Below are 20,252 nucleotides of genomic sequence, written 5' to 3' on the forward strand. Positions count from 1 at the left end.
GAAAGATGAGAAGGTGGTGAATTGGCAGTCCAAATTGAGGGTGGAGGGTTAAAATAACAGTTTAAAGAAATTAAAAACTTGGTATCACATTGACTAAGCAATTGTAGTATTGTACACTATGTTACTGAGAAAATAGATTGATCGGGTGAAAACAGGAACTAAAAGAATGTCTGTCTTCGGGGGACCATCTCACCAGTTGCGCTGGCTGAAGGCAGGGATGTTGGTGAGGCTCTGGTCGCTGGCGGGGTAGTAGTGGGCGTAAGAGGGCCGCGTGTAGGGCACCGACGCACGCTTCTCGTCCTCGTAGCTCTTTTTGGCAGCCTTCTTCTCTGCTTTGGTGAGCTTCATCTCCCGCCGGTCCACCAGGAGAGAATCGTGGTGGAAGGGTTGCTAGAGAGACCGACATGGAGAGTAGTTTGAGTAAAATGATAATTATATCCTGAGTGTACAATACATTAGGAACACCTTCCTAATGTGGAGTTGCAACCCACTTTGCCCTCAGAACAGCCTCAATTCATCGGGACATGGACTCTACAAAGTGTAAAAAGCGTTCCACAGGGATACTGGCTTCAATACTTCCCACAGTTGTGTCAAGTTGGCTGGATGTCCCTTGGGTGGTGGACCATTCTTGCGACACACAGGAAACTGTTGAGCGTGAATCAGCAGTGTTGCAGTTCTTGACACACTAAAACCGGTGCGTCTGGTACCTACCATACCCCGTTCAAAGGCACTTAAATATGTTGTCTTGCCCATTCGCCCTCTGAATGGCACGCACACACAATCCACGTCTCAATTGTCTCAAGACTTAAAAATCCTTCTTTAACCCGTCTCCTCCCCTTCGTCTACACCAGGGGTCGGCAACCTTTCTTGTGTGGAGTGCCAATTTACAATTGATCCTACCATTTCTAACGATCTGCATGCCAGTTATGATTGTCATACGTGCATTACAACTAAGTGTCTATTGAATATCTAATTGCCTACAAACGGAAGAATTCCACAGCTCGCTAAACAGAGGCACTGTCCATTAGCACCACAGGCTTGATCTTAGAACACAGATTGTCTTGGTGAATGATATAGTGACACGGGGTGGCCAATCTCATCTTCAAAATCAGCTTTGCGAATCCTTTGTTTCCCCACCATAGCGGGGGCACCGGCAGTTGTAAACAGCGAATATGTTTTTAAGAAAATCGACACCTCTCTCCTCAAAATGATCTGTTAAGGCTTTTGCTACATCTTCCCCTTTAGTAGTATCATGCAAGGGTTTGAGACAAAGCAGCTCCTCACGTACCTGCTCTGAATCACTGTATCTTGCAACAACTGCCAGACGTGGAATGTTATGTAGCTCCCCTCGGTAGCTTGCATTTTGACTGCATGTAGATTTGAAAACATTCTGCTTTGCTTTTCATGCCTGGACACGGCCCTTGATTCCCTCAGCCTTGTCCGCCTCATCCTTGATGTTTTTCTCATGTCTCGTTTCAAAATTATGTCGTACACTTGATGTAAAACTGTTGTTTGTCGGACAACACAGGGGCGCAAACAGACCGGTCCTTCAGTAAAACTAATCCATATTCCTTTGTCCAAGAGGAAATAAATGAGCGTCTGCCTTATTTGTCTTTGCTGATGACATTTTGCGCCCTGAACATTTTTAAATAACAAAATAAGGCTTGCTAGCTGATAGCCATGTGAAAACGAATCTCTCATCTTCAGTGCTGGTTTTGAATTTGGAGGGAGAGGCGAGGCGGGTCATCCTGCACTGAACTAATAATATGAAATTCCTGCAAAATCATGAAAGCCCATTGGCTAAATCAGGGTTGACATACCTTGGGAACTTGAACATTGCAGTGAATTCCAATGCAATTTCAATGATCTTCTCCAGTTGATAAAAAAAATGTAATAAGTGAGATAATAAACGTCAAGCCAAGGCTTAGCCAGCCACGTAAGAATAATACAATCAATATATCCATTTATATTTTTCTTTTTGCGGGGTGGCCAAAGCAAATACCCTCACGTGCCAAGGTTGGCACGCGTGCCTTAGGTTGCCAACCCCTGATCTACAGTGATTGAATTGGATTTAGCAGGTGACATCAATAAGGGATCGTAGCGTTAGACTGACCAGGTGAATCCAGGTTGTCATGGAAAGAGCATGTTTTGTACGTTCAGTATAAATAATACAGAGGTTATCTAACAGTTGGGCAGCAAACCCGTCCCATATGAAACAGTGAAATCTATTGTAGTTCTAACCTTGGTCACCAGATGTGGGTAGAGTGTTTAATACTGTATGGTGTTTATAGATATGTACAGTTTCTTCAGAAAGTATTCAGACCCCTTGACTTTTCCCACATTTTGTTAGGTTACAGCCTTATTCTAAAATTGATTAAATTGTTTTCTTTATCTCGTCAATCTACACACAATACCCCATAATGACAGAGCAAAAACAGGTTTAGAATTCTTTTGCTAATTTATAAATAAAAMAAATATTACATTCACATAAGTATTGAATACCTATGTAAATAAGGTAGTTCTGTTTATTTTGAATACATTTACAAACATTTCTAAAACCCTGTTTCGCTTTGTCATTATGGGTTATTGTGTATAGATTGCTGAGGATTTGTATTTATTTAATCCATTTTAGAATAAGGCTGTAATGTAACAAAATGTGGGAAAAAAATCAAGGGGTCTGAAARAGGGTTGACGATTTCATCTTAAATGAGCCATTCATCTCATTGTGACAAGGGGAATTAAAGCTTGTCATGTGCAACAGGGAGGGGCGATTGAATGCAAGCTTCACAAAAAAAGAGCCAATTGATAAAAAAGATTCTACCCTGTATATCTCTGGGTAACGTGGTTGCCGTGTCATGCTCGACCCACTCAGTTGTCCACCATAAAACCCCATAAAATGCCCAAAAAGAGTAGAACCGGCTCACCTTCTTTTACACTATGCTTTGACTATTAGATGGATTTTTTTTTTTTTTAAAGGATTAGTTTCACCATATTAAAATGAGAGTTTGGTTCAAGTAACAGGGCTGAGCTTAAAATGAGGGACAGATTGTTTTTTTTTTATACCTTAAAATGAATCACTAACCACATTAAATAAATGATAATCTTCAGAAATTACTTTGTCAAAGCAACAAAATAACTAGGGCTTTACAATGATGGTGAAATGTTGGTGTTGAGTAGATTAAAATCTTCCTAGAAGTCAAGAGTGCACAGATCTATCTATCTCGTGTAGTTCTAACCTTGGTGACTAAGTGAGGGTAGAGCTGGCAGGCCTGTCTGATGTAGTGTGTGTACATAGATGATCTGTTACCTTGGTGACTAAGTGAGGGTAGAGCTGGCAGGCCTGTCTGATGCTCGGCTCCATCTCCTGGCGGGACTGCAGCTGCACCTGTGACACGTCAGGCTCCTCCTCCACAAAGTGCAGCAGAGACTCCACTTCCCTCCGTGTGAACGACAGCATCGGGTTCAGGTCATCCACCACTCGGTCTGCAGAGAAGAGAAGAGGGATTGAGGGAAGAGAAGGAGTTAGCCTACTACACAAATACAGAGGAGAAGATTGTGTGCCTTTAGACCCTCAACAGCTAAATGAAAAGTTATCTGCGTGCGACATGAAACGTGTCATACAGCAATCCCTGGCCATGTATGAAAATTGAATAAATCTGATGTTATTTTTCAACTAAAATTCTAAGAGTGTGGGCCTTCTCAGTTTGTGTTTACAGCATAGCTGAAATTGGAGAGGACCGATGTAACGTGTTAAAAAAACAATTATGTCAAAGCACTTTGGCCGTGGTGCGCGTGAAGTAGAGCAGGGATGCATGGAGTGCACTTAGCCTGAGAGGAGTCATGACTTCGCAGAGTCCGACAGAGCTCAGAGAACTGCTGTACATCACACACAATGTTTCGTATGCTAGTGAAGTGGACTGGCCTGGATGAAGTGCAATTAGCAGGGGAGGCTTGGGGTAAGAGTAGACTGCAGTACTGATAGAGGTTCACGTAATAGTAAGCCTAGTAGACTCGGCAGGCCAGTGTGTAGTCTGTATGTAGTCAGTGTCTATTCTATTCCATTCTATGCATTTGTTTGGTTAGCTGGTTACTTACCAGACATGCCCTGCTTGGAGATCTGCCGGTCGTAGATCTTCTTCTCCAGGGTGAAGTCACAGACCAGGCGGTAGATGTGGCAGGGTTTCTTCTGGCCGTAGCGGTATACTCTACACACAGCCTGGGCGTCGTGACAGGGGTTCCAGGAGGCATCGAAAACCACCACGCGGTTAGCCCCAATCAGGTTTACCCCCAGGCAGCCAGCCCTGTGGATGGGGAGAAGCACACATCACTGACCTGAGGTGTGTATGTTGTGTGTGTGTGAGAGAGAGAGTGTGTGTGAATGAGGGATTGTGTTTGTAACAAATGTGGTTTCTAGTGTGACTGTACAGAAGTACGATTATAAACAAATGATAAATATTTCTGCCAGTGTGCTCCTGAGAAGGTCTATTACCTGGTGGAAAGCAGAAAGACCAAGGTGGAGGTGTTGGACGGGTCGTTGAACTGGTTGATGAGTCTCTCTCTCTCGGAGGCAGACGTGCTCCCATCCAGTCCTAAAGAAAAGAACCATAGAAAGAGTCATTCCCCGGTCTCCAACACACAGGACCAAGAACGATGGAGACGCAGAGACACCAGGTGGGGGATGTTGAGCACTGGAACCCGCAGACACACGGGCTGTAGTATGTAGAGGTCCAGTCCTAAAGAAAAGAACCATAGAAAGAGTCATTCCCCGGTCTCCAACACACAGGACCAAGAACGATGGAGATACCAAGATAACCAGCAGGTGGCGATAGTCAATGCAAGTCAATAGGAAAAGCGGCAGCATGGGTTGGAGAGGCTGAATAACAGTTTGTATAGCTACAGTAAAAGACGTCACTGGATAAATGGAGTCAGAGAGACGTGGTCACAGCAGTGGTTGAYACATTTAAGGCAAATGTATTAAAAATAAAATACGGAAATATCACATATACATAAGCATTCAGACCCTTTACTCAGTACTTTGTTGAAGCACCTTTGGCAGCGATTATAGCCTCCAGTATTCATGGGTATGACACTACAAGCTTGGCACCTATATTTAGTGAGTTTCTCCCCTTTTTCTTTGCAGATCCTACTCAAGCTCTGTCAGGTTGGATATGAAGCGTCGCTGCACAGCTATTTTCAGGTCTCTCCAGTGATGTTCGATCGGGTTCAAGTCCAGGCTCTGGCTGGGCCACTCAAGGACATTCAGAGACTTGTCCCGAAGCCACTCCTGCATCATCTTGGCTGTGTGCTTAGGGTCGTTGGAAGGTGAACCTTCGCCCCCAGTCTGAGGTCCTGAGCGCACTGGAGCAGGTTTTCATCAAGGATCTCTGTACTTTGCTCCGTTCATCTTTCCCTCGATCCTGACTAGTCTTCCAGTGCCCGCCGCTGAAAAACATCCCCACAGCATGATGCTGCCACCACCATGCTTCACCGTAGGGATGGTATTGGCCAGGTAATGAGTGGTGCCGGTTTCCCCCAGACATGACGCTTGGCATTCAGGCCAAAGAGTTCAATATTGGTTTCATCAGACCAGAGAATCTTGTTTGTCATGGTCTTTGAGTACTTTAGGTGCCTTTTGGCAAACTCCAAGCAGGCTGTCATGTGCCTTTTACTGAGGAGTGGCTTCCATCTGGCCACTCTACCATAAAGGCCTGATTGGTAGAGTGCTGCAGAGATGGTTGTCCTTCTGGAAGATTCTCCCATGTAACCAGAGGAACTCTGGAGCTCTGTCAGAGTGACCATCGGGTTCTTGGTCACCTCCCTCACCAAGGCCCTTCTCTCCCGATTGCTCAATTTGCCCGGGCGGCCAGCTCTAGGAAGAGTCTTGGTGGTTCCAGACTTCTTCCATTTAAGAACGATGGAGGTCACTGTGTTCTTGGGGACCTTCAATGCTGCAGAAATGTGTTGGTACCCTTCCCCAGATCTGTGCCTCGACACAATCCTGTCTCGGAGCTCTACAGACAATTCCTTCAAACTCATGGCTTGGTTTTTGATCTGACATGCACGGTCAACTGTGGGACCTTAAATAGACATTTCTAAAACCTGTTTTCCGCTTTGTTATTATGGGTTATTTTGTGTAGATTGATGAGGAACATATCTTTTCTTAATCCATTTTAGAATAAGGCTGTACGTAACGTAACAAAATGTGGGAAAAGGGGTCTGAATACTTTATGTATGTATGTATGTATGTATGTATGTATGTATGTATGTATGTATGTGTAACAGTTTAACTTTACGTCCGTCCCCTCGCCCATACCCGGGCGCGAACCAGGGACCCTCTGAACACATCAACAACTGACACCCACGAAGCATCGTTACCCATCGCTCCACAAATGCCGCGGCCCTTGCAGAGCAAGGGAAACCACTACTTCAACTCAAGGTCTCAAAGCGAGTGACGTAACTGATTGAAACGCTATTAGCGCGCACCACCGCTAACTAGCTATCCATTTCACATCTGTTACATATGCATGTATGTATGTATGTATGTATGTATGTATGTATGTATGTATGTATGTACACACACACACAAAATACAGTCATGGGAAGCACAAATAAAACATACTGTAGTAGTTGTGGTTGCGGAGCCAGTTTTGGTTGTGGCCCTCTCTGGCACTGCCCGCCGGTATGGGCCTCTTGGCCAAGAACTCCTCGATGACCGAGAGGGTGGACAAACTCTGGCTGCAGGAGACATAGTGGAGAGGGCGATACGGTGAGGAGGGGTCCTTGGAAATTAGTCAAACTAATTAAACCAGTTGAGATGAGGTTTGTCCGTCTATATATGCTACCATTTTACATTTACGTCATTTAGCAGACGCTCTTATCCAGAGCAACATACAYGAGCAATTCGGGTTGAGTGGCTTGCTCAAGGGCACAGACGCTKGGCTACCTGCCGCCGGTTAAGACTTGACATGGCAACAGTTGTTTTAAAGCGGCTAAAAGAAAAACGTGCAAAAACTTAAGATCAAAACAGTGAACAAAATAGTAAAACTTGGTCTTGTTTTTGTGCCGACCTGAAGACCAAGATCTTGTCTCCCTTCCTGACGCTCTCGTCGATCAGGTGGAACAGCAGGACCATCTTAGCAGAGTTCTCCAAAATCCCTGGCTTATAGTCAGACATGATCTCTTTCGCCTGCAAAAGAGAGAGCGCGAGAGAGATAAGTCAGTACAGTGTAATTATAGTGCACAGGTAATAACAGGTAATAACCAGTTTTCACTGAAACCTATGACAGTATCCATTCTAAATGAGCAGTCCTCAAATTGTTTTCCAAKCGGCATAAATCCACGATGACAACCCAACTGCCACTTAAACGGAGTGGAAAACCAAAGGCTTGGCAGTGTTGTGTGGCTGCGTACCCATTCGTAGGTGATGACCTGATTGGCCTTCTCCTGCAGAGCGTTGAGACTCAGCCCTCCGATGCTGTTGGGGTCCTCCGGAGTCTTGCCCTTCTGGTTGGGGGCGGGGCAGCGGGCGTGGCTGTTGGTGATGTCATCCAGGTCCAGGTCCTGCTCATTGGCCAGATTCTCCTTCTGCAGTGCCTCGTAGAGCACGTCTGTGTGGTTCCAGATCTGGRGCAGGCAAACATTACTACAATATTAGGWTGACGTCTGAATGAAATGTGGACATGTATACAGAATATGATATACATGTACTTCACAACGTTTCTTAAATTCCTGTGCATGCCTAAACAGAGACACACACACACCTTGCAGCAGACGCAGAAGGCCTTGAGTGGGTTGAGGCTGAGCCAGCCGCTGTTGCCTGCCTCTCTGAAGCGGTTCATGAACTCTGTGTAAAGGGCCCTCTGCAGGGGCGACAGTCGCACCAGTATCACATGCTCATCCTTGGAGGGGAGCTGGTCTCTCAACACGTCGTGACCACGCCTGGGAACAAACACAAACCGAGTTAGACCACAAATCTCTCTGCCATATACTGTGGATCTCCACATTCATGAACAAACACAACCAGACTACAACTAGAATCTCTATTGAAAGTGCTTTTTAGTCCAGGAACAGACTTKATCTGGGAAACRTATWAAGTGTCCCAGAAAAGAGATACTGCACTAGCATCAGTTCATGTGGGTTCTAACCAGCTGCACCAAGCCAGAGATCTCTCAGTCTCACCTCTGGACAAAGCCCTCCAGCAGGCTATGGAGGACATGACTTCGGTATCTCATCAGTTGGACGTCCTGCGGCGTGCTGTCCACACACTGCCCGTTCAGAATGGGCCTCTCGAACATGTTACTGAACTCCTGCCTGGTACCTAGGAAATCAGGCCTGACAAAGTCCACCATGCACCAGTACTCTATCAGGTTGTTCTGGAGGGGGTATCCCGTGAGGACCACACGCCGCCGGGTACGGATGTTCTTCAGGGCCTGCGAGGTGCTGGCGTGGCAGTTCTTAATGCGGTGGCCCTCGTCACAGATCACCATGTCCGGGCCGGGGCGAGATAGGGCCTTCTCTATGCCTACAGGAGGGTAGAGGAAGAGAGAGGGGGGATGTCAAGTTAACTTCTTATGGATGAGGGGCAGTATTGAGTAGCTTGGATGAATAAGGTGCCCAGAGTAAACTGCCTGCTACTCAGGCCCAGAAGCTAAGATATGCATATTATTATTTGGATAGGAAACACTCAAGTTTCTAAAACTGTTTGAATGATGTCTGTGAGTATAACAGAACTCATATGGCATGCAAAAACCTGAGAAAAAATCCAACCAGGAAGTGGGAAATCTGAGGTTTGTAGGTTTTTAAGTCTTTGCCTATCCAATATACAGTGGAAATTTGGTCCGATTGCACTTCCTAAGGCTTCCACTAGATGTCAACAGTCTTAAGAACCTTGTTTCAGGCTTCTACTGTCAAGGGGGAGAGAATAAGAGCTGTTTCAATCAGYWYTCTGGCAGAATGCCATGKGCTCAGTCAGGCGCGCGCCCGTAAGAGCTAGCTGCGTTACTTTTCCTTTTTAAAGACAAAGGAATTGTCCGGTTGAAACATTATTGAAGATTTATGTTAAAAACATCCTAAAGATTGATTCTATACATCGTTTGACATGTTTCTACAAACTGTAATATAACTTTTTTGACTTTTCGTCTGGACTAAGTGTGCCTGCACAAATTTGGATTTGTGAACTTAACGCGCGAACAAAAAGGAGGTATTTGGACATAAATGATGGACTTTATTGAACAAAACAAACATGTATTGGTGGAACTGGGATTCCTGGGAGTGCATTCTGATGAAGATCATCAAAGGTAAGTGAATATTTATAATGCTATTTCTGACTTCTGTTGACTCCACAACATGGCGGGTATCTGTATGGCTTGTTTTGGTGTCTGAGCGCTGTACTCAGATTATTGCATGGTGTGCTTTTTCCGTAAAACTTTTTTGAAATCTGACACAGCGGTTGCATTAAGGAGAAGTATATCTTTAAGAGCCATTTCAGGTACAATGGTAGCCCTGAAGATGTGTATGTAGGAGTACGATCCAAGCAATTACTTTATGTTCAAATTCATCTATGTGACTCATGTTATCTGAGTCACTCATAAATGGCAGCTGTGAGTCATGCTAAAGTGACGGAGCTACTGTGTGACTGTTATCGACAGTAACATGGGTTCTAACAAATTAGATCGAGCAAAAGCCTTGTGTGCAGATGGCCTTGCTTTGATGAAAGAAAAGCTGCCATAACTTCTGGTCTGAAAAGTTTGAAAAGTGCAGACCGTGACCTTTGACCTACTGACCTTTGAGGAGCTCTTGATGCCGGTCCTCTTCGTTCAGGTCGATGACCACCGGTCCTTGGGCCTTCTTGGACTTCTTCCGGCCTGCCACAAAGCTCTTCTTCAGGGACAGCAGGCGATACATCTCATATCCCATCAGGAGCACGCCGCCGTCCKGCGACCAGTCAGAGATCACCTTCGCTCTGGTGGTCGTGGTTCTGAGAAAAGAAGAAGAACGCACACAGAAAGAAAGAAAGCACAGAGAGAGAGTAGAGAGAGAGAGCAGAGAGAACAGAGTAAAAGAGAGATAGCACATCAGTGACAATGTTCGACACATAATAGCACAGCCATTTAGACACATTTAAGTAGACTTGAAGTAGTTACACACTTGGGCGATAGATGAGTCATGTTTGTGCATTTATTTATGAATTTATATTTATTTTTTTACAAACATTTCCCTGGTTCCTGTACAGTAGGGATCATTGACTGATAACTCTGCAACACTGTCTGGTTTGTCTGATGAGCGCGGCCAGGCTTACAGAGAGACTTATTAACACGGGGGAAAACATTAGAGCCAGCAGCCAAAGACTCAGCTTCACTCACAGAGAGGGAGGGAGCGAGGGAGGGGGAGGGGTCGATAGAGGACAGGATGAGGAACAGCAAGAAAGGGAGAGAAAAAGAGGGATTGAGCAGTGGAAGCGATTAGGTCACTGGGTCAACTGCTATGACAAGCCTGCAGGAGAGCAGTAGTGTGCAAAGCTGTGTGCGATGGAAAGCCACACTCTTGATACACAGCAGTGGAGTACTAGAGACAGATCTTTGGCAGTTGTGTGATGCAGAACACTTTGCAGAAGCAGAGCGAGAGCTATGAGTGAATCATCTCTAGTTCCGCACAAACACAAAACCATGATCAAGCRTAAGAAGGCTTCAGCTTTTAAAAGAGGAGGGAGTGAGATATCTCCGTTCCCAGAGAGGACGGGAAACTCACTTGTGCTCGTCGTTCAGGATGTGGACCTTGAAGGTGCGCGGGGAGACCTGGGTGGGGTCCACGTCCACGGGTAGCGCATCAAAGGTCGGGATCCAGAGGTTAAATTCGGCCAGCCAGTTCTGTAGCGTGTTGACCTATATATATATATATATAGAGAGAGAAAGAGTGTGAGAGAGAGGAAGAGTAAATTCTCAGTCAAGAGACTACAAGCTACATTCAGTATGTACGCAAGTAGGCATTTCACTGTTAGTCCACCCCTGTTGTTTACAAAGCATGTGACGAATAACATTCGATTTGATTACAAAGAGAACACCGAACGCAGAGAGAGAACAGAGTACAGGAAGTCACTCACAGGCACGATGGCGAGCACAGTGTGGGCCTGGGTGTGTCTGAGCACAATGTCTATGAAGGAGATGACCTGCAGGGTCTTGCCCAGGCCCATGCTGTGGGCCAGGATACAGCCGAAGCCCCCGCTGCTCTCATAGCGCTCAAGAGACTCAACCAGGTTATCATAGAGGAAACGGATCCCACCGATCTGACAGAGAAAAGGGGGAGAGAGAGAGAGACAGAAGAAGTGGGATCCATTAGATTCAACTCATTAAATTGTTGCATTTGTTTGACTGCATTGTATACAATGGTTCGTCTACATGAGGTTTCCCAGAGACAGACAAACTTAATTGAAAGTGCTTTTTAGGCTTAATATGGATCAGGGGAACTGTCCCTATTTTAACTGCTAGGCTGCCTGTGTTAACAAMAAAATTCATGTCTGTAATGAGTCAGTTGTACCTGATGAGGTTTGACGACCCGGGCCAGCTGAGGGGAGAGGAACAGGTCTGCCTCCTCGGTTGGGTGGTTCAGGTTGACCAAGACACGCCCCTGGGCGTCCGGTTGGTTCACAGCGTCGTTTGCGTGGGCGCCGGTCGCCTCGGGTGCCGCCGACCGGTCCTCCTCCTCCTCATTGGTGGACTCGCTGCTGATCTGTAGGGCGTCGTCCTCGTCGGAGCTCAGCTCGATCACGTCTATGGTTGAGAAAGGAAAAAGAGACGCAGTGTTTTTGTTAGTATTGTAGATGGAAATGGAGAAACATTTAATATATATCTACATCAGGGATGGGCAACTTGGCAGCCGAGGTGGGGCCCATTGATCATCAGTTATATTAAAAAGYGCAAATATTTGCCTCCACCCGATGGCAAAATGTGTAGAATTGCAGGAAATGATCTTTAAAWTGTKATTTTRRCCCCTCTTCGCTGTCAGGAGGAGGGCCGCTAAAATGTTTTGCTGGTGAGTCACTGCGGCCCCTCATGATGAGTTCTGTTTGTTTGTGGCCCCCACCTACATCAAAGTTGCCCATACCTGATCCATATAATACCCAGTTTCCATTGCATTGTGCAGGTGCATTTATCAAAACAGTCATTTTGACCATTATGTTACACAATACTGCCGAACATACAAATAAACGAAATATTATATATTTTATTTGTTTCAATAATAAGTGTTTCAATAACACCATTTCTCCAAAAGATGGCATGTGTTTTCACAAATTCTATGAAATTAATGTAAAAAAAATAAAAATTCTGCCATTATATTTGTCTTAGTATCTTTAGGTAAACAAATCTTTAAAAAGAAGTTCCCACCTGACCTGTCCTCGTCTCAAATAGCAACGTCAAAACCCACAAAAATAAAATAATAATATCCATATCTTCTAAACGGCTCTCCACGTCGTCTATATTAAGTGATAAGTAACGTTTGTTAGACTTCAGATGTGGCATGGAGGAGGGGAAGAGAGGGGAGGGCGATAGAGGGCTTATATAAATCTGGTGAATAGGTGGTTATACAAGTTAGATTATAGTAGTGGAGGACGGTTTTACATAACCCTGGGCAGAAATGGCACCACGCTGAGGCTGYCTGGCGCTGTGGCTGGCTGGGGCTGAGGCCGGCATTAACCAGGATTAACCAGCTATTTGCTCCATAAACCAACTTCCATTTCTGACAGTGTCACCTTATCTGCCTTCCCTCTTACGCAGGACCCAGCAACACCAGACCGGTCTCTGATGAACCCCCTTCCACCCCGCTGGCTTTAACTGGGGACGGATCTGTTCGGTGTGGATCTATACCCACAAGCAGACTGGTGTGTGTGTGTCTGTGTGAATAAGTGACAGAGTGTGTGTGTGTGTGTGTGTGTGTCGTGTCATGGCCAGCGGAGGAAAAGCACACGATGCCCACCGGAGATGACGTAGTTCTATACTATAGCGACTCTCCTTCTCTAGCCAGCTAATCCATCTAAGACTGTTCAGAGCCAGTCCCAGTCGATAACTAACCCATACTGCTATTTGGAGCTAATTTCATGAAGTACACTCTACAGCGAGACCATTTCCATTACTTGACATACAGTAAGTATCTGACCCACATTTGATCCCATTTACAAAAACCTGGGGTTCAAAGGTCATTTCTGTTTATAAGGTATAATGAGTGACATTGAAAGGCTAGAGAAACGGGTCATAACATTACCAAGCATATCAAACATGGCAATCTGGCCATCTGGCGCAGGAGGACCACAGTCAGTCTCTAGTACATGTGCAATAATATGTAATGTGTGACAGAGACCCCCCCCCCCCCCCCCGGGGTCATCTCCATTTTAATGAGCGATACTAAAAATCGGTGTCTCGTAGTGACTGGGGTCTCACCTTCTTTTGGGGCGTGTGCTTCTGTGATCAGAGCCTTGGAGTCGTCCTCGCTGACATTAGTGCTGCTGTAACTGGTGCCCAGGCATATCACATGGTCCCGTTCGGCCACGCTAGCAGACACACTCTGATCTCCTGGAGGGGACCGAGGCAGATATGCAGTGGTTAGTTACCAGAGTGGGTTAAGTATCAAATCAGTACATTGATATTATGATATATTATATTTCAATACAAATACATTTCTGATGACACAAACATTTCTGATTTCACACTCCAGCTATCAATCATGTGTGTGTGTCCTACCTGGAGTGTACTCGGGTAGCAGGGGAACGGGGAAGTGCCCTTCCTTCCTCTGCTGTTCSAGCCTCTGCCGCCTCTCTAGCTCCTCCTGCTGGGCAGCTTTGGTCACCGCCTCCAACTGGTGCTCCCTCAACAGCTTTCTACATCCCAGAGAGAGAGAGAGAGAAGTGGAGAGGGAGAGTAGAGATCTCAGAATAGGTCTCAGGCATCCATCTCTGTTATAGGGCCAACAGACTGACTAGAGCGTGCCAGATTGCATGGGGATACAATACATTACTAATGCTGTATGTGTTTAGTGCAAACTCGGTCCTCAGGACAAAAAAAGGCACAAAAAAAACTAAAATGTGGGGGTCCTGAGGACAGAGTTTGGGAAACGCTGGTTTAGAGTGTATTTGTGTGCATGTCTGTTTATCGCCGTATGGGTGTTTGAGTATCTGTCTGTGTGTGAGAGAGAGCTTTAATAATGTAATAAACACTGGGGAAATAATCCCACTCATGGCAGCATGGTTGACTTGTTGCCAGACTGAGTAATACAGAGATCTTCTTCATTCACTAGAGAAAACCAACGAGACAGGCTAGAGAACACAGCTTTAGATGCACTATGTGTGCTGTGGGGATGATTAAGATCACAAGTTAGGGAATGAATGGTTGAATATCGCTGTTCATTGAATCTTTGAAGTTGGTTAAGGGCCTATATTCGATGTTGCTCTCTATATATGCGAGTTTGGATGTCGTAAGAGGTCAGAGGTCATACCTGATGTTCCTCCTCATGTGTGCGGGTTTGTTGGAGTAGGAGAGGGAGCTCTTTTTGGTTTCCCTCAGGGACCGCGAGGGGGTTTGGCTCTCGGGCCGTGAGGACGGTCGAGAGGGGTGGGACGGCGTCTCCCCCGAGGGTGAGGTAGATGGGGCGGTGCACTGCCATCTCGCAGAGTCCCCTCCCTGCGCTTCATTCTCCGAGCTGAAGGGAGCGCTATGAGGCTGGTCTGTGGAGAGAGAAGGAGGGAGGAGATCATGATATGCAAGACGTAAATCAAGGAAAATGTATGTCGATTGAATATCTATAAAAGGCGTGCTGTATAACAGGCATGGATTTCTCCATCACTGAAGGAGTGGTATAGACTGATTCAAGAACAGTTTTTTTTTTTAAAGACCCAGAATAATTGATATTTAAGATCCATTGAGACAGTAATCCTTTGTGTTTAAGAGGGAGTAACTTGGCCAGAGCTAGATACGACTCTGTCTGGCCCTCCTTCCCTGCAGACAGGAGGCACCCTGGACTGGATCTGAGTTGCTTATGTAAGAGCTCATAAACATGGAGCACTTATGAAACACTGAGCGCTGGTGCTGGGTTATGGGCAGGGGGGCTTGTGGTGCTTCATGGACAGACCGGTTTAAATCACCAGCTTCGTCAGTCAAAGATACTGCCCACATAAACAGCCCCCCCAGTATGAACCACATCTCCACTGTCTCATTGTAGCCAACACTGACAGGCCCAATCCAACCCAATACAGCTCAACCCAGCCCCACCTAACCAAGAGTAAAATAGACACTGCAGATAGTGCCTTCAGAAAGTATTCACACCCCTTGACTTTTTCAAAAAAAAWTGTGTTACAACCTGAATTTGAGGAGGTAGGAACACCTGGAGCTTGTTGTTTCATTGAGGTTGCATTCAAAACAGCACCCTATACACCGCACCCTGGTCAAAACAGCACCCTATACACCGCACCCTGGTCAAAACAGCACCCTATACACCGCACCCTGGTCAAAACAGCATCCCTATACACCTGTACACATAACCCTGGTCAAAACAGCACCTATACCGACCGCACCGGTCAAAAACGCACCCTATACACCGCACCCTGGTCAAAACAGCACCCTATACACCGCACCCTGGTCAATAACAGCACCCCTATACACCGTCACACCTTTTGGTAAAACAGCACCCTATACACCGCACCCTGGTCAAAACAGCACCCTATACACCGCACCTGGTCAAAACAGCACCCTATACACTGCACCCTGTCAAAACAGCACCTATACACTGCACCCTGGTCAAAACAGCACCTATACACGCACCCTGGTGTCAAAACAGCACCCTATTACACCGCACCCTGGTCAAAACAGGCACCCTATACACTGCACCCTGGTGCAAACAGCACCCTATACACTGCACCCTGGTCAAAACAGTACCCAATACACTGCACCCTGGTCAAAACCACCTATACACTGCACCCTGGTCAAAATCAGTACCCTATACACCGCACCCCTGGTCCAAAACAGCACCCATACACTGCACCTGGTCAAAACAGCACCCTATTTACACTGCAGCCCTCGGTCAAAACAGTACCCAATTACACTGCACCCTGGTCAAAACAGCACCCTATAAGCGACTGGCACCTGGTTCAAAAACAGCCTACCCGTATACACTGCACCCTGGTCAAAACAGTACCCTATACACCGCACCCTGGTCAAAACAGCACCCTATACACCGCACCCTGATCAAAACAGTACCCAATACACCGCACCCTGGTCAAAACAGTACCCTATATACTGCACCCTGGGAAAATGTAACGAGTAAAAAGTACATTATTTTCTTTAGGAATGTAGTGAAGTAAAAGTTGTCAAAAATATAAACAGTAAAGTACAGATACCCCAAAAAACTACTTAAGTAAATATACTTTAAAGTACTACTACAGTACTTTAACCCAATGACTCAAACCGATGCACCTGGCATCTACTAACATACCCTGTTCAAAGGCACTTACATATTTTGTCTTTCCCATTCACCCTCTGAATGACACATGTCTCAATTGTCTCACGGCTTAAAAATCCTTATTTAACCTGTCTCATCTCCATCTACACTGATTGAAGTGGATTTAACAGGTGACATCAATAAAGGATCATAGCTTTCACCTGGATTCACCAGGTCTGTCCATGTCATGGAAAGAGCTGGTGTTTTTAATGTTTTGTACATTCAGTGTAAATAGAGGTTACTGAAAGGTTGGGCACCAAACCCTTCCCATATGAAATAGGTAATTAAACAATTTAGGGATACGCAATGTAATCCAGAAGGTTGTTGAAAGTTTGTGTAAGTCTACTCGTTGTATATCGGGGCTTTGTCCCTCCGTTACAGCCTAAAATGACCCTTCTGTAGGAAGCAAACCCTTTGTCAATTGCCAGGCATTTTATCAGTCCTGCTCTACATCACCAGTCACTCCCACCTCCCTGCACTGGGTCAAAGGTTAAAAACAGGGAAGAAAACAGACTGAAACAGAGGTAATTCAGAATACAAATGTTTTCTGTTGCATGCGTTAATGAATATGACCCTGGTGTTAGTGCCAGGGCCAAACCCTTGCAAAAGGAGACTTACAACAAAAAATACGTATCTTTCAAAAATTCATGAAGGTCACAAGACGAGGGGGAGTGGTTAGCGTCTTCCAAAATCAAGCATTCACTCGGTAACAGCAGAGAATCCCCTCCTGGATCAAGAGCCTTGCGGTCTGATATTTCTTTTGTGCGTGCAGCAAACTGTGAGTGGCATTTTTGAGTTACTTGTATAACTTTGAGCTAGTAGGTCTTTCCCGCAAATAGTTTACGTCAGAGACTGTATAACATGTTAACCCTGCCCTCGTTAGCATTTTTTTTWATGGGGATTTGACATGTACTTGTTAGCATTGCTAACCTTCAGATTACAGATGCTAAGTGGCGTTTGAAAATTGTGCCCCTTGTGTTCAGTGCCGGTATTAACAAATATCCCAGGATGGCACAATGTCGGTATGAAGGTATGACAATCTGGATACCGCCCAAGCCTAATGTGCGTGACCGGTGTAGTAAGCATGTTTATGCAACAGCCGGCACTAAGCGTATTAATAGCTAGGTCAGCTTTGATTATCAAGATCCTCAATTACCCCAACCCTCCTGCCATCAAGACAAAAGCCCATTGGCACCAGGGGGGGGGGGGGGGGGGGGGGGGGGGGGGGGGGGGGGGGGGGGGTGATGTGGGATGGTAGGTTAAGGCTTTACCATGTAGACCAAAGCCTCATCGGGCCAAGTTAAGCTAGCCGGCATCCAAACATGAATTTTAACAGCGTCAATCTATATCGTTAAGCGATTCTGGATTACTATTGCTATAGGAGCCTCTGACCAGGTGAGTTGCCAGTGGAGGCACACACACACACACACACACACACACACACACACACACACACACCTTGAGGAGAACGTCAGCACTGTCCAACCAAACAGTGGGGACACGATGTTACAGTACACAACCCACTGTTACATAACCAAAATAAAAGTTCCATTCTCCCAACACAGGACCCAGGACCCCCCACCCCCAAAAAATTCTGAATGGTACTGAACAAATCATGGCAATACACACACTCTCTATCTCCCCTGGTTTCTGGGAGCAGGGATGGAGGGGACTAGCCCCATGGCAACGACACTACACACACATCGAGCCGTGGCAGTCGTCCAATCATAATAGCCAGTGAGTTAAAAGGGGCGGTGGCGTCGCGTGACACTGTAGCACAACCGACTATTATTACACAAGGTTGGGGAACATAATACAGGGATACCCCCCCCCTCCCCAAACTCAGCCGTCCAACCCCAGTAATCCTATTAGAGGGAGGGGCGGTCTGACAAAGGACTGCTGGGATATCAAATAGTAAAACAGCCATGGAGTGAAATGAACCGAGGCAAGGAAATTAACCAGTTATAAAAGTCAAATGACGCAGAATAGGCCTCAGGACCCGACACCACCGACCCCCACCACGGTTTCCTTCCTGGGGACCGGGAGGGGGACAAAGGGCATTCTGAGGGAAACAGTGTACAGCGCTCCCCTGCCACCCCTACAGTACGCCACTAAGCCGTATGTTTGTTTGGTGGTGTTATTCTGTGTGGAAAATGATGCCGTGCCTAGTTGGAGATGAACAATGCAGTGTACCAAAACAGCATCTCTGGTCTCTCTAAACCCACTAGCTAGTAATCCTCTTCAGAGAATACACAATTCACACTCATTCATAATTATCCTGCCTGGCTCCATTCCACCAGATTACACAACCACATAAAGCAGTTACAGTACAAATGGGAGAGGGGATACGTTAGTCGTCTGACTGAAGAGACTGTCTCTTATCTATAGACATCATTGGACCTGGGGGCGGGGGTCTACTTTGGGGGGAGGGGAAGGGAGGCAGCCGCAACTGGGGTAGTGGGAGGGGGGTCATATTGGAGGCATTTGAGGCAAAAAAAAAAAAAACTGACTAACACACAAAAAGGTCACCACAGCGACGACAGACTACCATTCAACTTCCTGTCACAATTCAGTCCAGAAGCATGGAGAATGCAGACAATTTTTTCCACTTCATGCTCTTTCACATTCATTTGACTCGTATGCATACTGTGCTTCTTAAAGGAGCGTCGCATTTACACACGAAAGCAGACCTCCACTGACTCCCTCCCTCTCTCCTGTTTCCCCTGTGGCTGACTGACTGACCCCTCCTTCGTATAGAGGGGCGTCTTCAAAAAGCCACAGGGTTACACAACTGTGATACACTGGCTTGGCTGTTTATGTAACACTGCTTTACAGGCAGCTCTGGCTAGCGTCACGCGGCGCCCGTAGTACCGAGTACCAAAGACAGTCAATTATCAACCCAGAGTGGCAGTGTGCCCTGGGGAATACCAGGCGGTGCCATGACGACAACAGTGGCTCGAGGTTGTCATGATCTCCCTTGTATGTGCCACTCAGACAATGATTTGTCTAGAAAGAGTAACACTATCTTCACCAATCACTTTTTAACCCAGTGTTTCTCAACCCAGTCATTTTACAAAGTCTATTTGGTCTATACTACCACACTTGATTCAACTCGGCAACTAATCAAAACATCAAGCCCCTGAATGTTGGTGTTGGTATACAGTAAAACCTCAAATAGCCACCTTTGCCATTTAACAGCCGGGCATCATTCCAGCAAAGAAACACCCGTTTCAAATAAACACCGGATCTAAATTAAATTGTTTACACAGGTTACCATGGACACATCTTTGATATTCCCACAGTCATGTGCATAAAAAAAAAAAAACACATTGGAATCCATCATCGTTGCTAGCCATGGCGACATCAAATTCAAGCTGGCAGTGATCAAATTCGCAGAGCAAAATTCAGGCAAGGCAACAGCCAGGCATTTTGGAATTMATCAAAAACAAGTGAGAGAATGACGACGTCAACGTTTGTCTGAGGTAGACCAGAAAAAGGTAAGTAAATAAATACATGCCTGGCTCAAATAGAAGCCTYTCTTTAATAAGCGCCGGTTGTGGTCAGTGATGTTTTAATTAATTGAAGTTTTACGGTAGATCAAATATGTGTTGCCATCGATAAAACATGTGAGGAGTTGAGAAACAGTTGAAACTAGGGCTGGGAATTCCCAGGGACCTAACGATACGATATTATCAAGACACTTAGGTGCCCGTACTATATGTATTGCGATTCTCAATATTTATTCTGTATGTACTGCGATTCGATACTGTGAT

At 45.8% G+C, this 20,252-nt stretch overlaps 1 protein-coding gene across 3 annotated transcripts in view; it reads right to left on the bottom strand.

Annotated features, from left to right (window-relative positions):
• LOC111966287 (helicase ARIP4) overlaps nucleotides 1-20,252 on the bottom strand; it is a 59,162-nt gene that overhangs the window by 5,437 nt on the left and 33,473 nt on the right. For all 3 annotated transcript variants that reach the window (XM_070444395.1, XM_023990800.2, XM_070444396.1), the window contains 16 exons: nucleotides 14,482-14,710; nucleotides 13,731-13,867; nucleotides 13,431-13,562; nucleotides 11,533-11,765; nucleotides 11,099-11,281; nucleotides 10,747-10,880; nucleotides 9,783-9,976; nucleotides 8,179-8,521; nucleotides 7,761-7,938; nucleotides 7,411-7,623; nucleotides 7,068-7,186; nucleotides 6,620-6,735; nucleotides 4,490-4,589; nucleotides 4,096-4,301; nucleotides 3,308-3,483; nucleotides 194-390 (listed from right to left, as the gene is read on the bottom strand). In XM_070444395.1, coding sequence (XP_070300496.1) covers nucleotides 194-390; nucleotides 3,308-3,483; nucleotides 4,096-4,301; nucleotides 4,490-4,589; nucleotides 6,620-6,735; nucleotides 7,068-7,186; nucleotides 7,411-7,623; nucleotides 7,761-7,938; nucleotides 8,179-8,521; nucleotides 9,783-9,976; nucleotides 10,747-10,880; nucleotides 11,099-11,281; nucleotides 11,533-11,765; nucleotides 13,431-13,562; nucleotides 13,731-13,867; nucleotides 14,482-14,710 — 2,890 coding nt within the window. The remainder of the gene's footprint in view (nucleotides 1-193; nucleotides 391-3,307; nucleotides 3,484-4,095; nucleotides 4,302-4,489; nucleotides 4,590-6,619; nucleotides 6,736-7,067; nucleotides 7,187-7,410; nucleotides 7,624-7,760; nucleotides 7,939-8,178; nucleotides 8,522-9,782; nucleotides 9,977-10,746; nucleotides 10,881-11,098; nucleotides 11,282-11,532; nucleotides 11,766-13,430; nucleotides 13,563-13,730; nucleotides 13,868-14,481; nucleotides 14,711-20,252) is intronic.

The sequence above is a fragment of the Salvelinus sp. IW2-2015 genome, linkage group LG7 (genome assembly GCF_002910315.2).
Source record: "Salvelinus sp. IW2-2015 linkage group LG7, ASM291031v2, whole genome shotgun sequence".
Taxonomy (NCBI): domain Eukaryota; kingdom Metazoa; phylum Chordata; class Actinopteri; order Salmoniformes; family Salmonidae; genus Salvelinus; species Salvelinus sp. IW2-2015.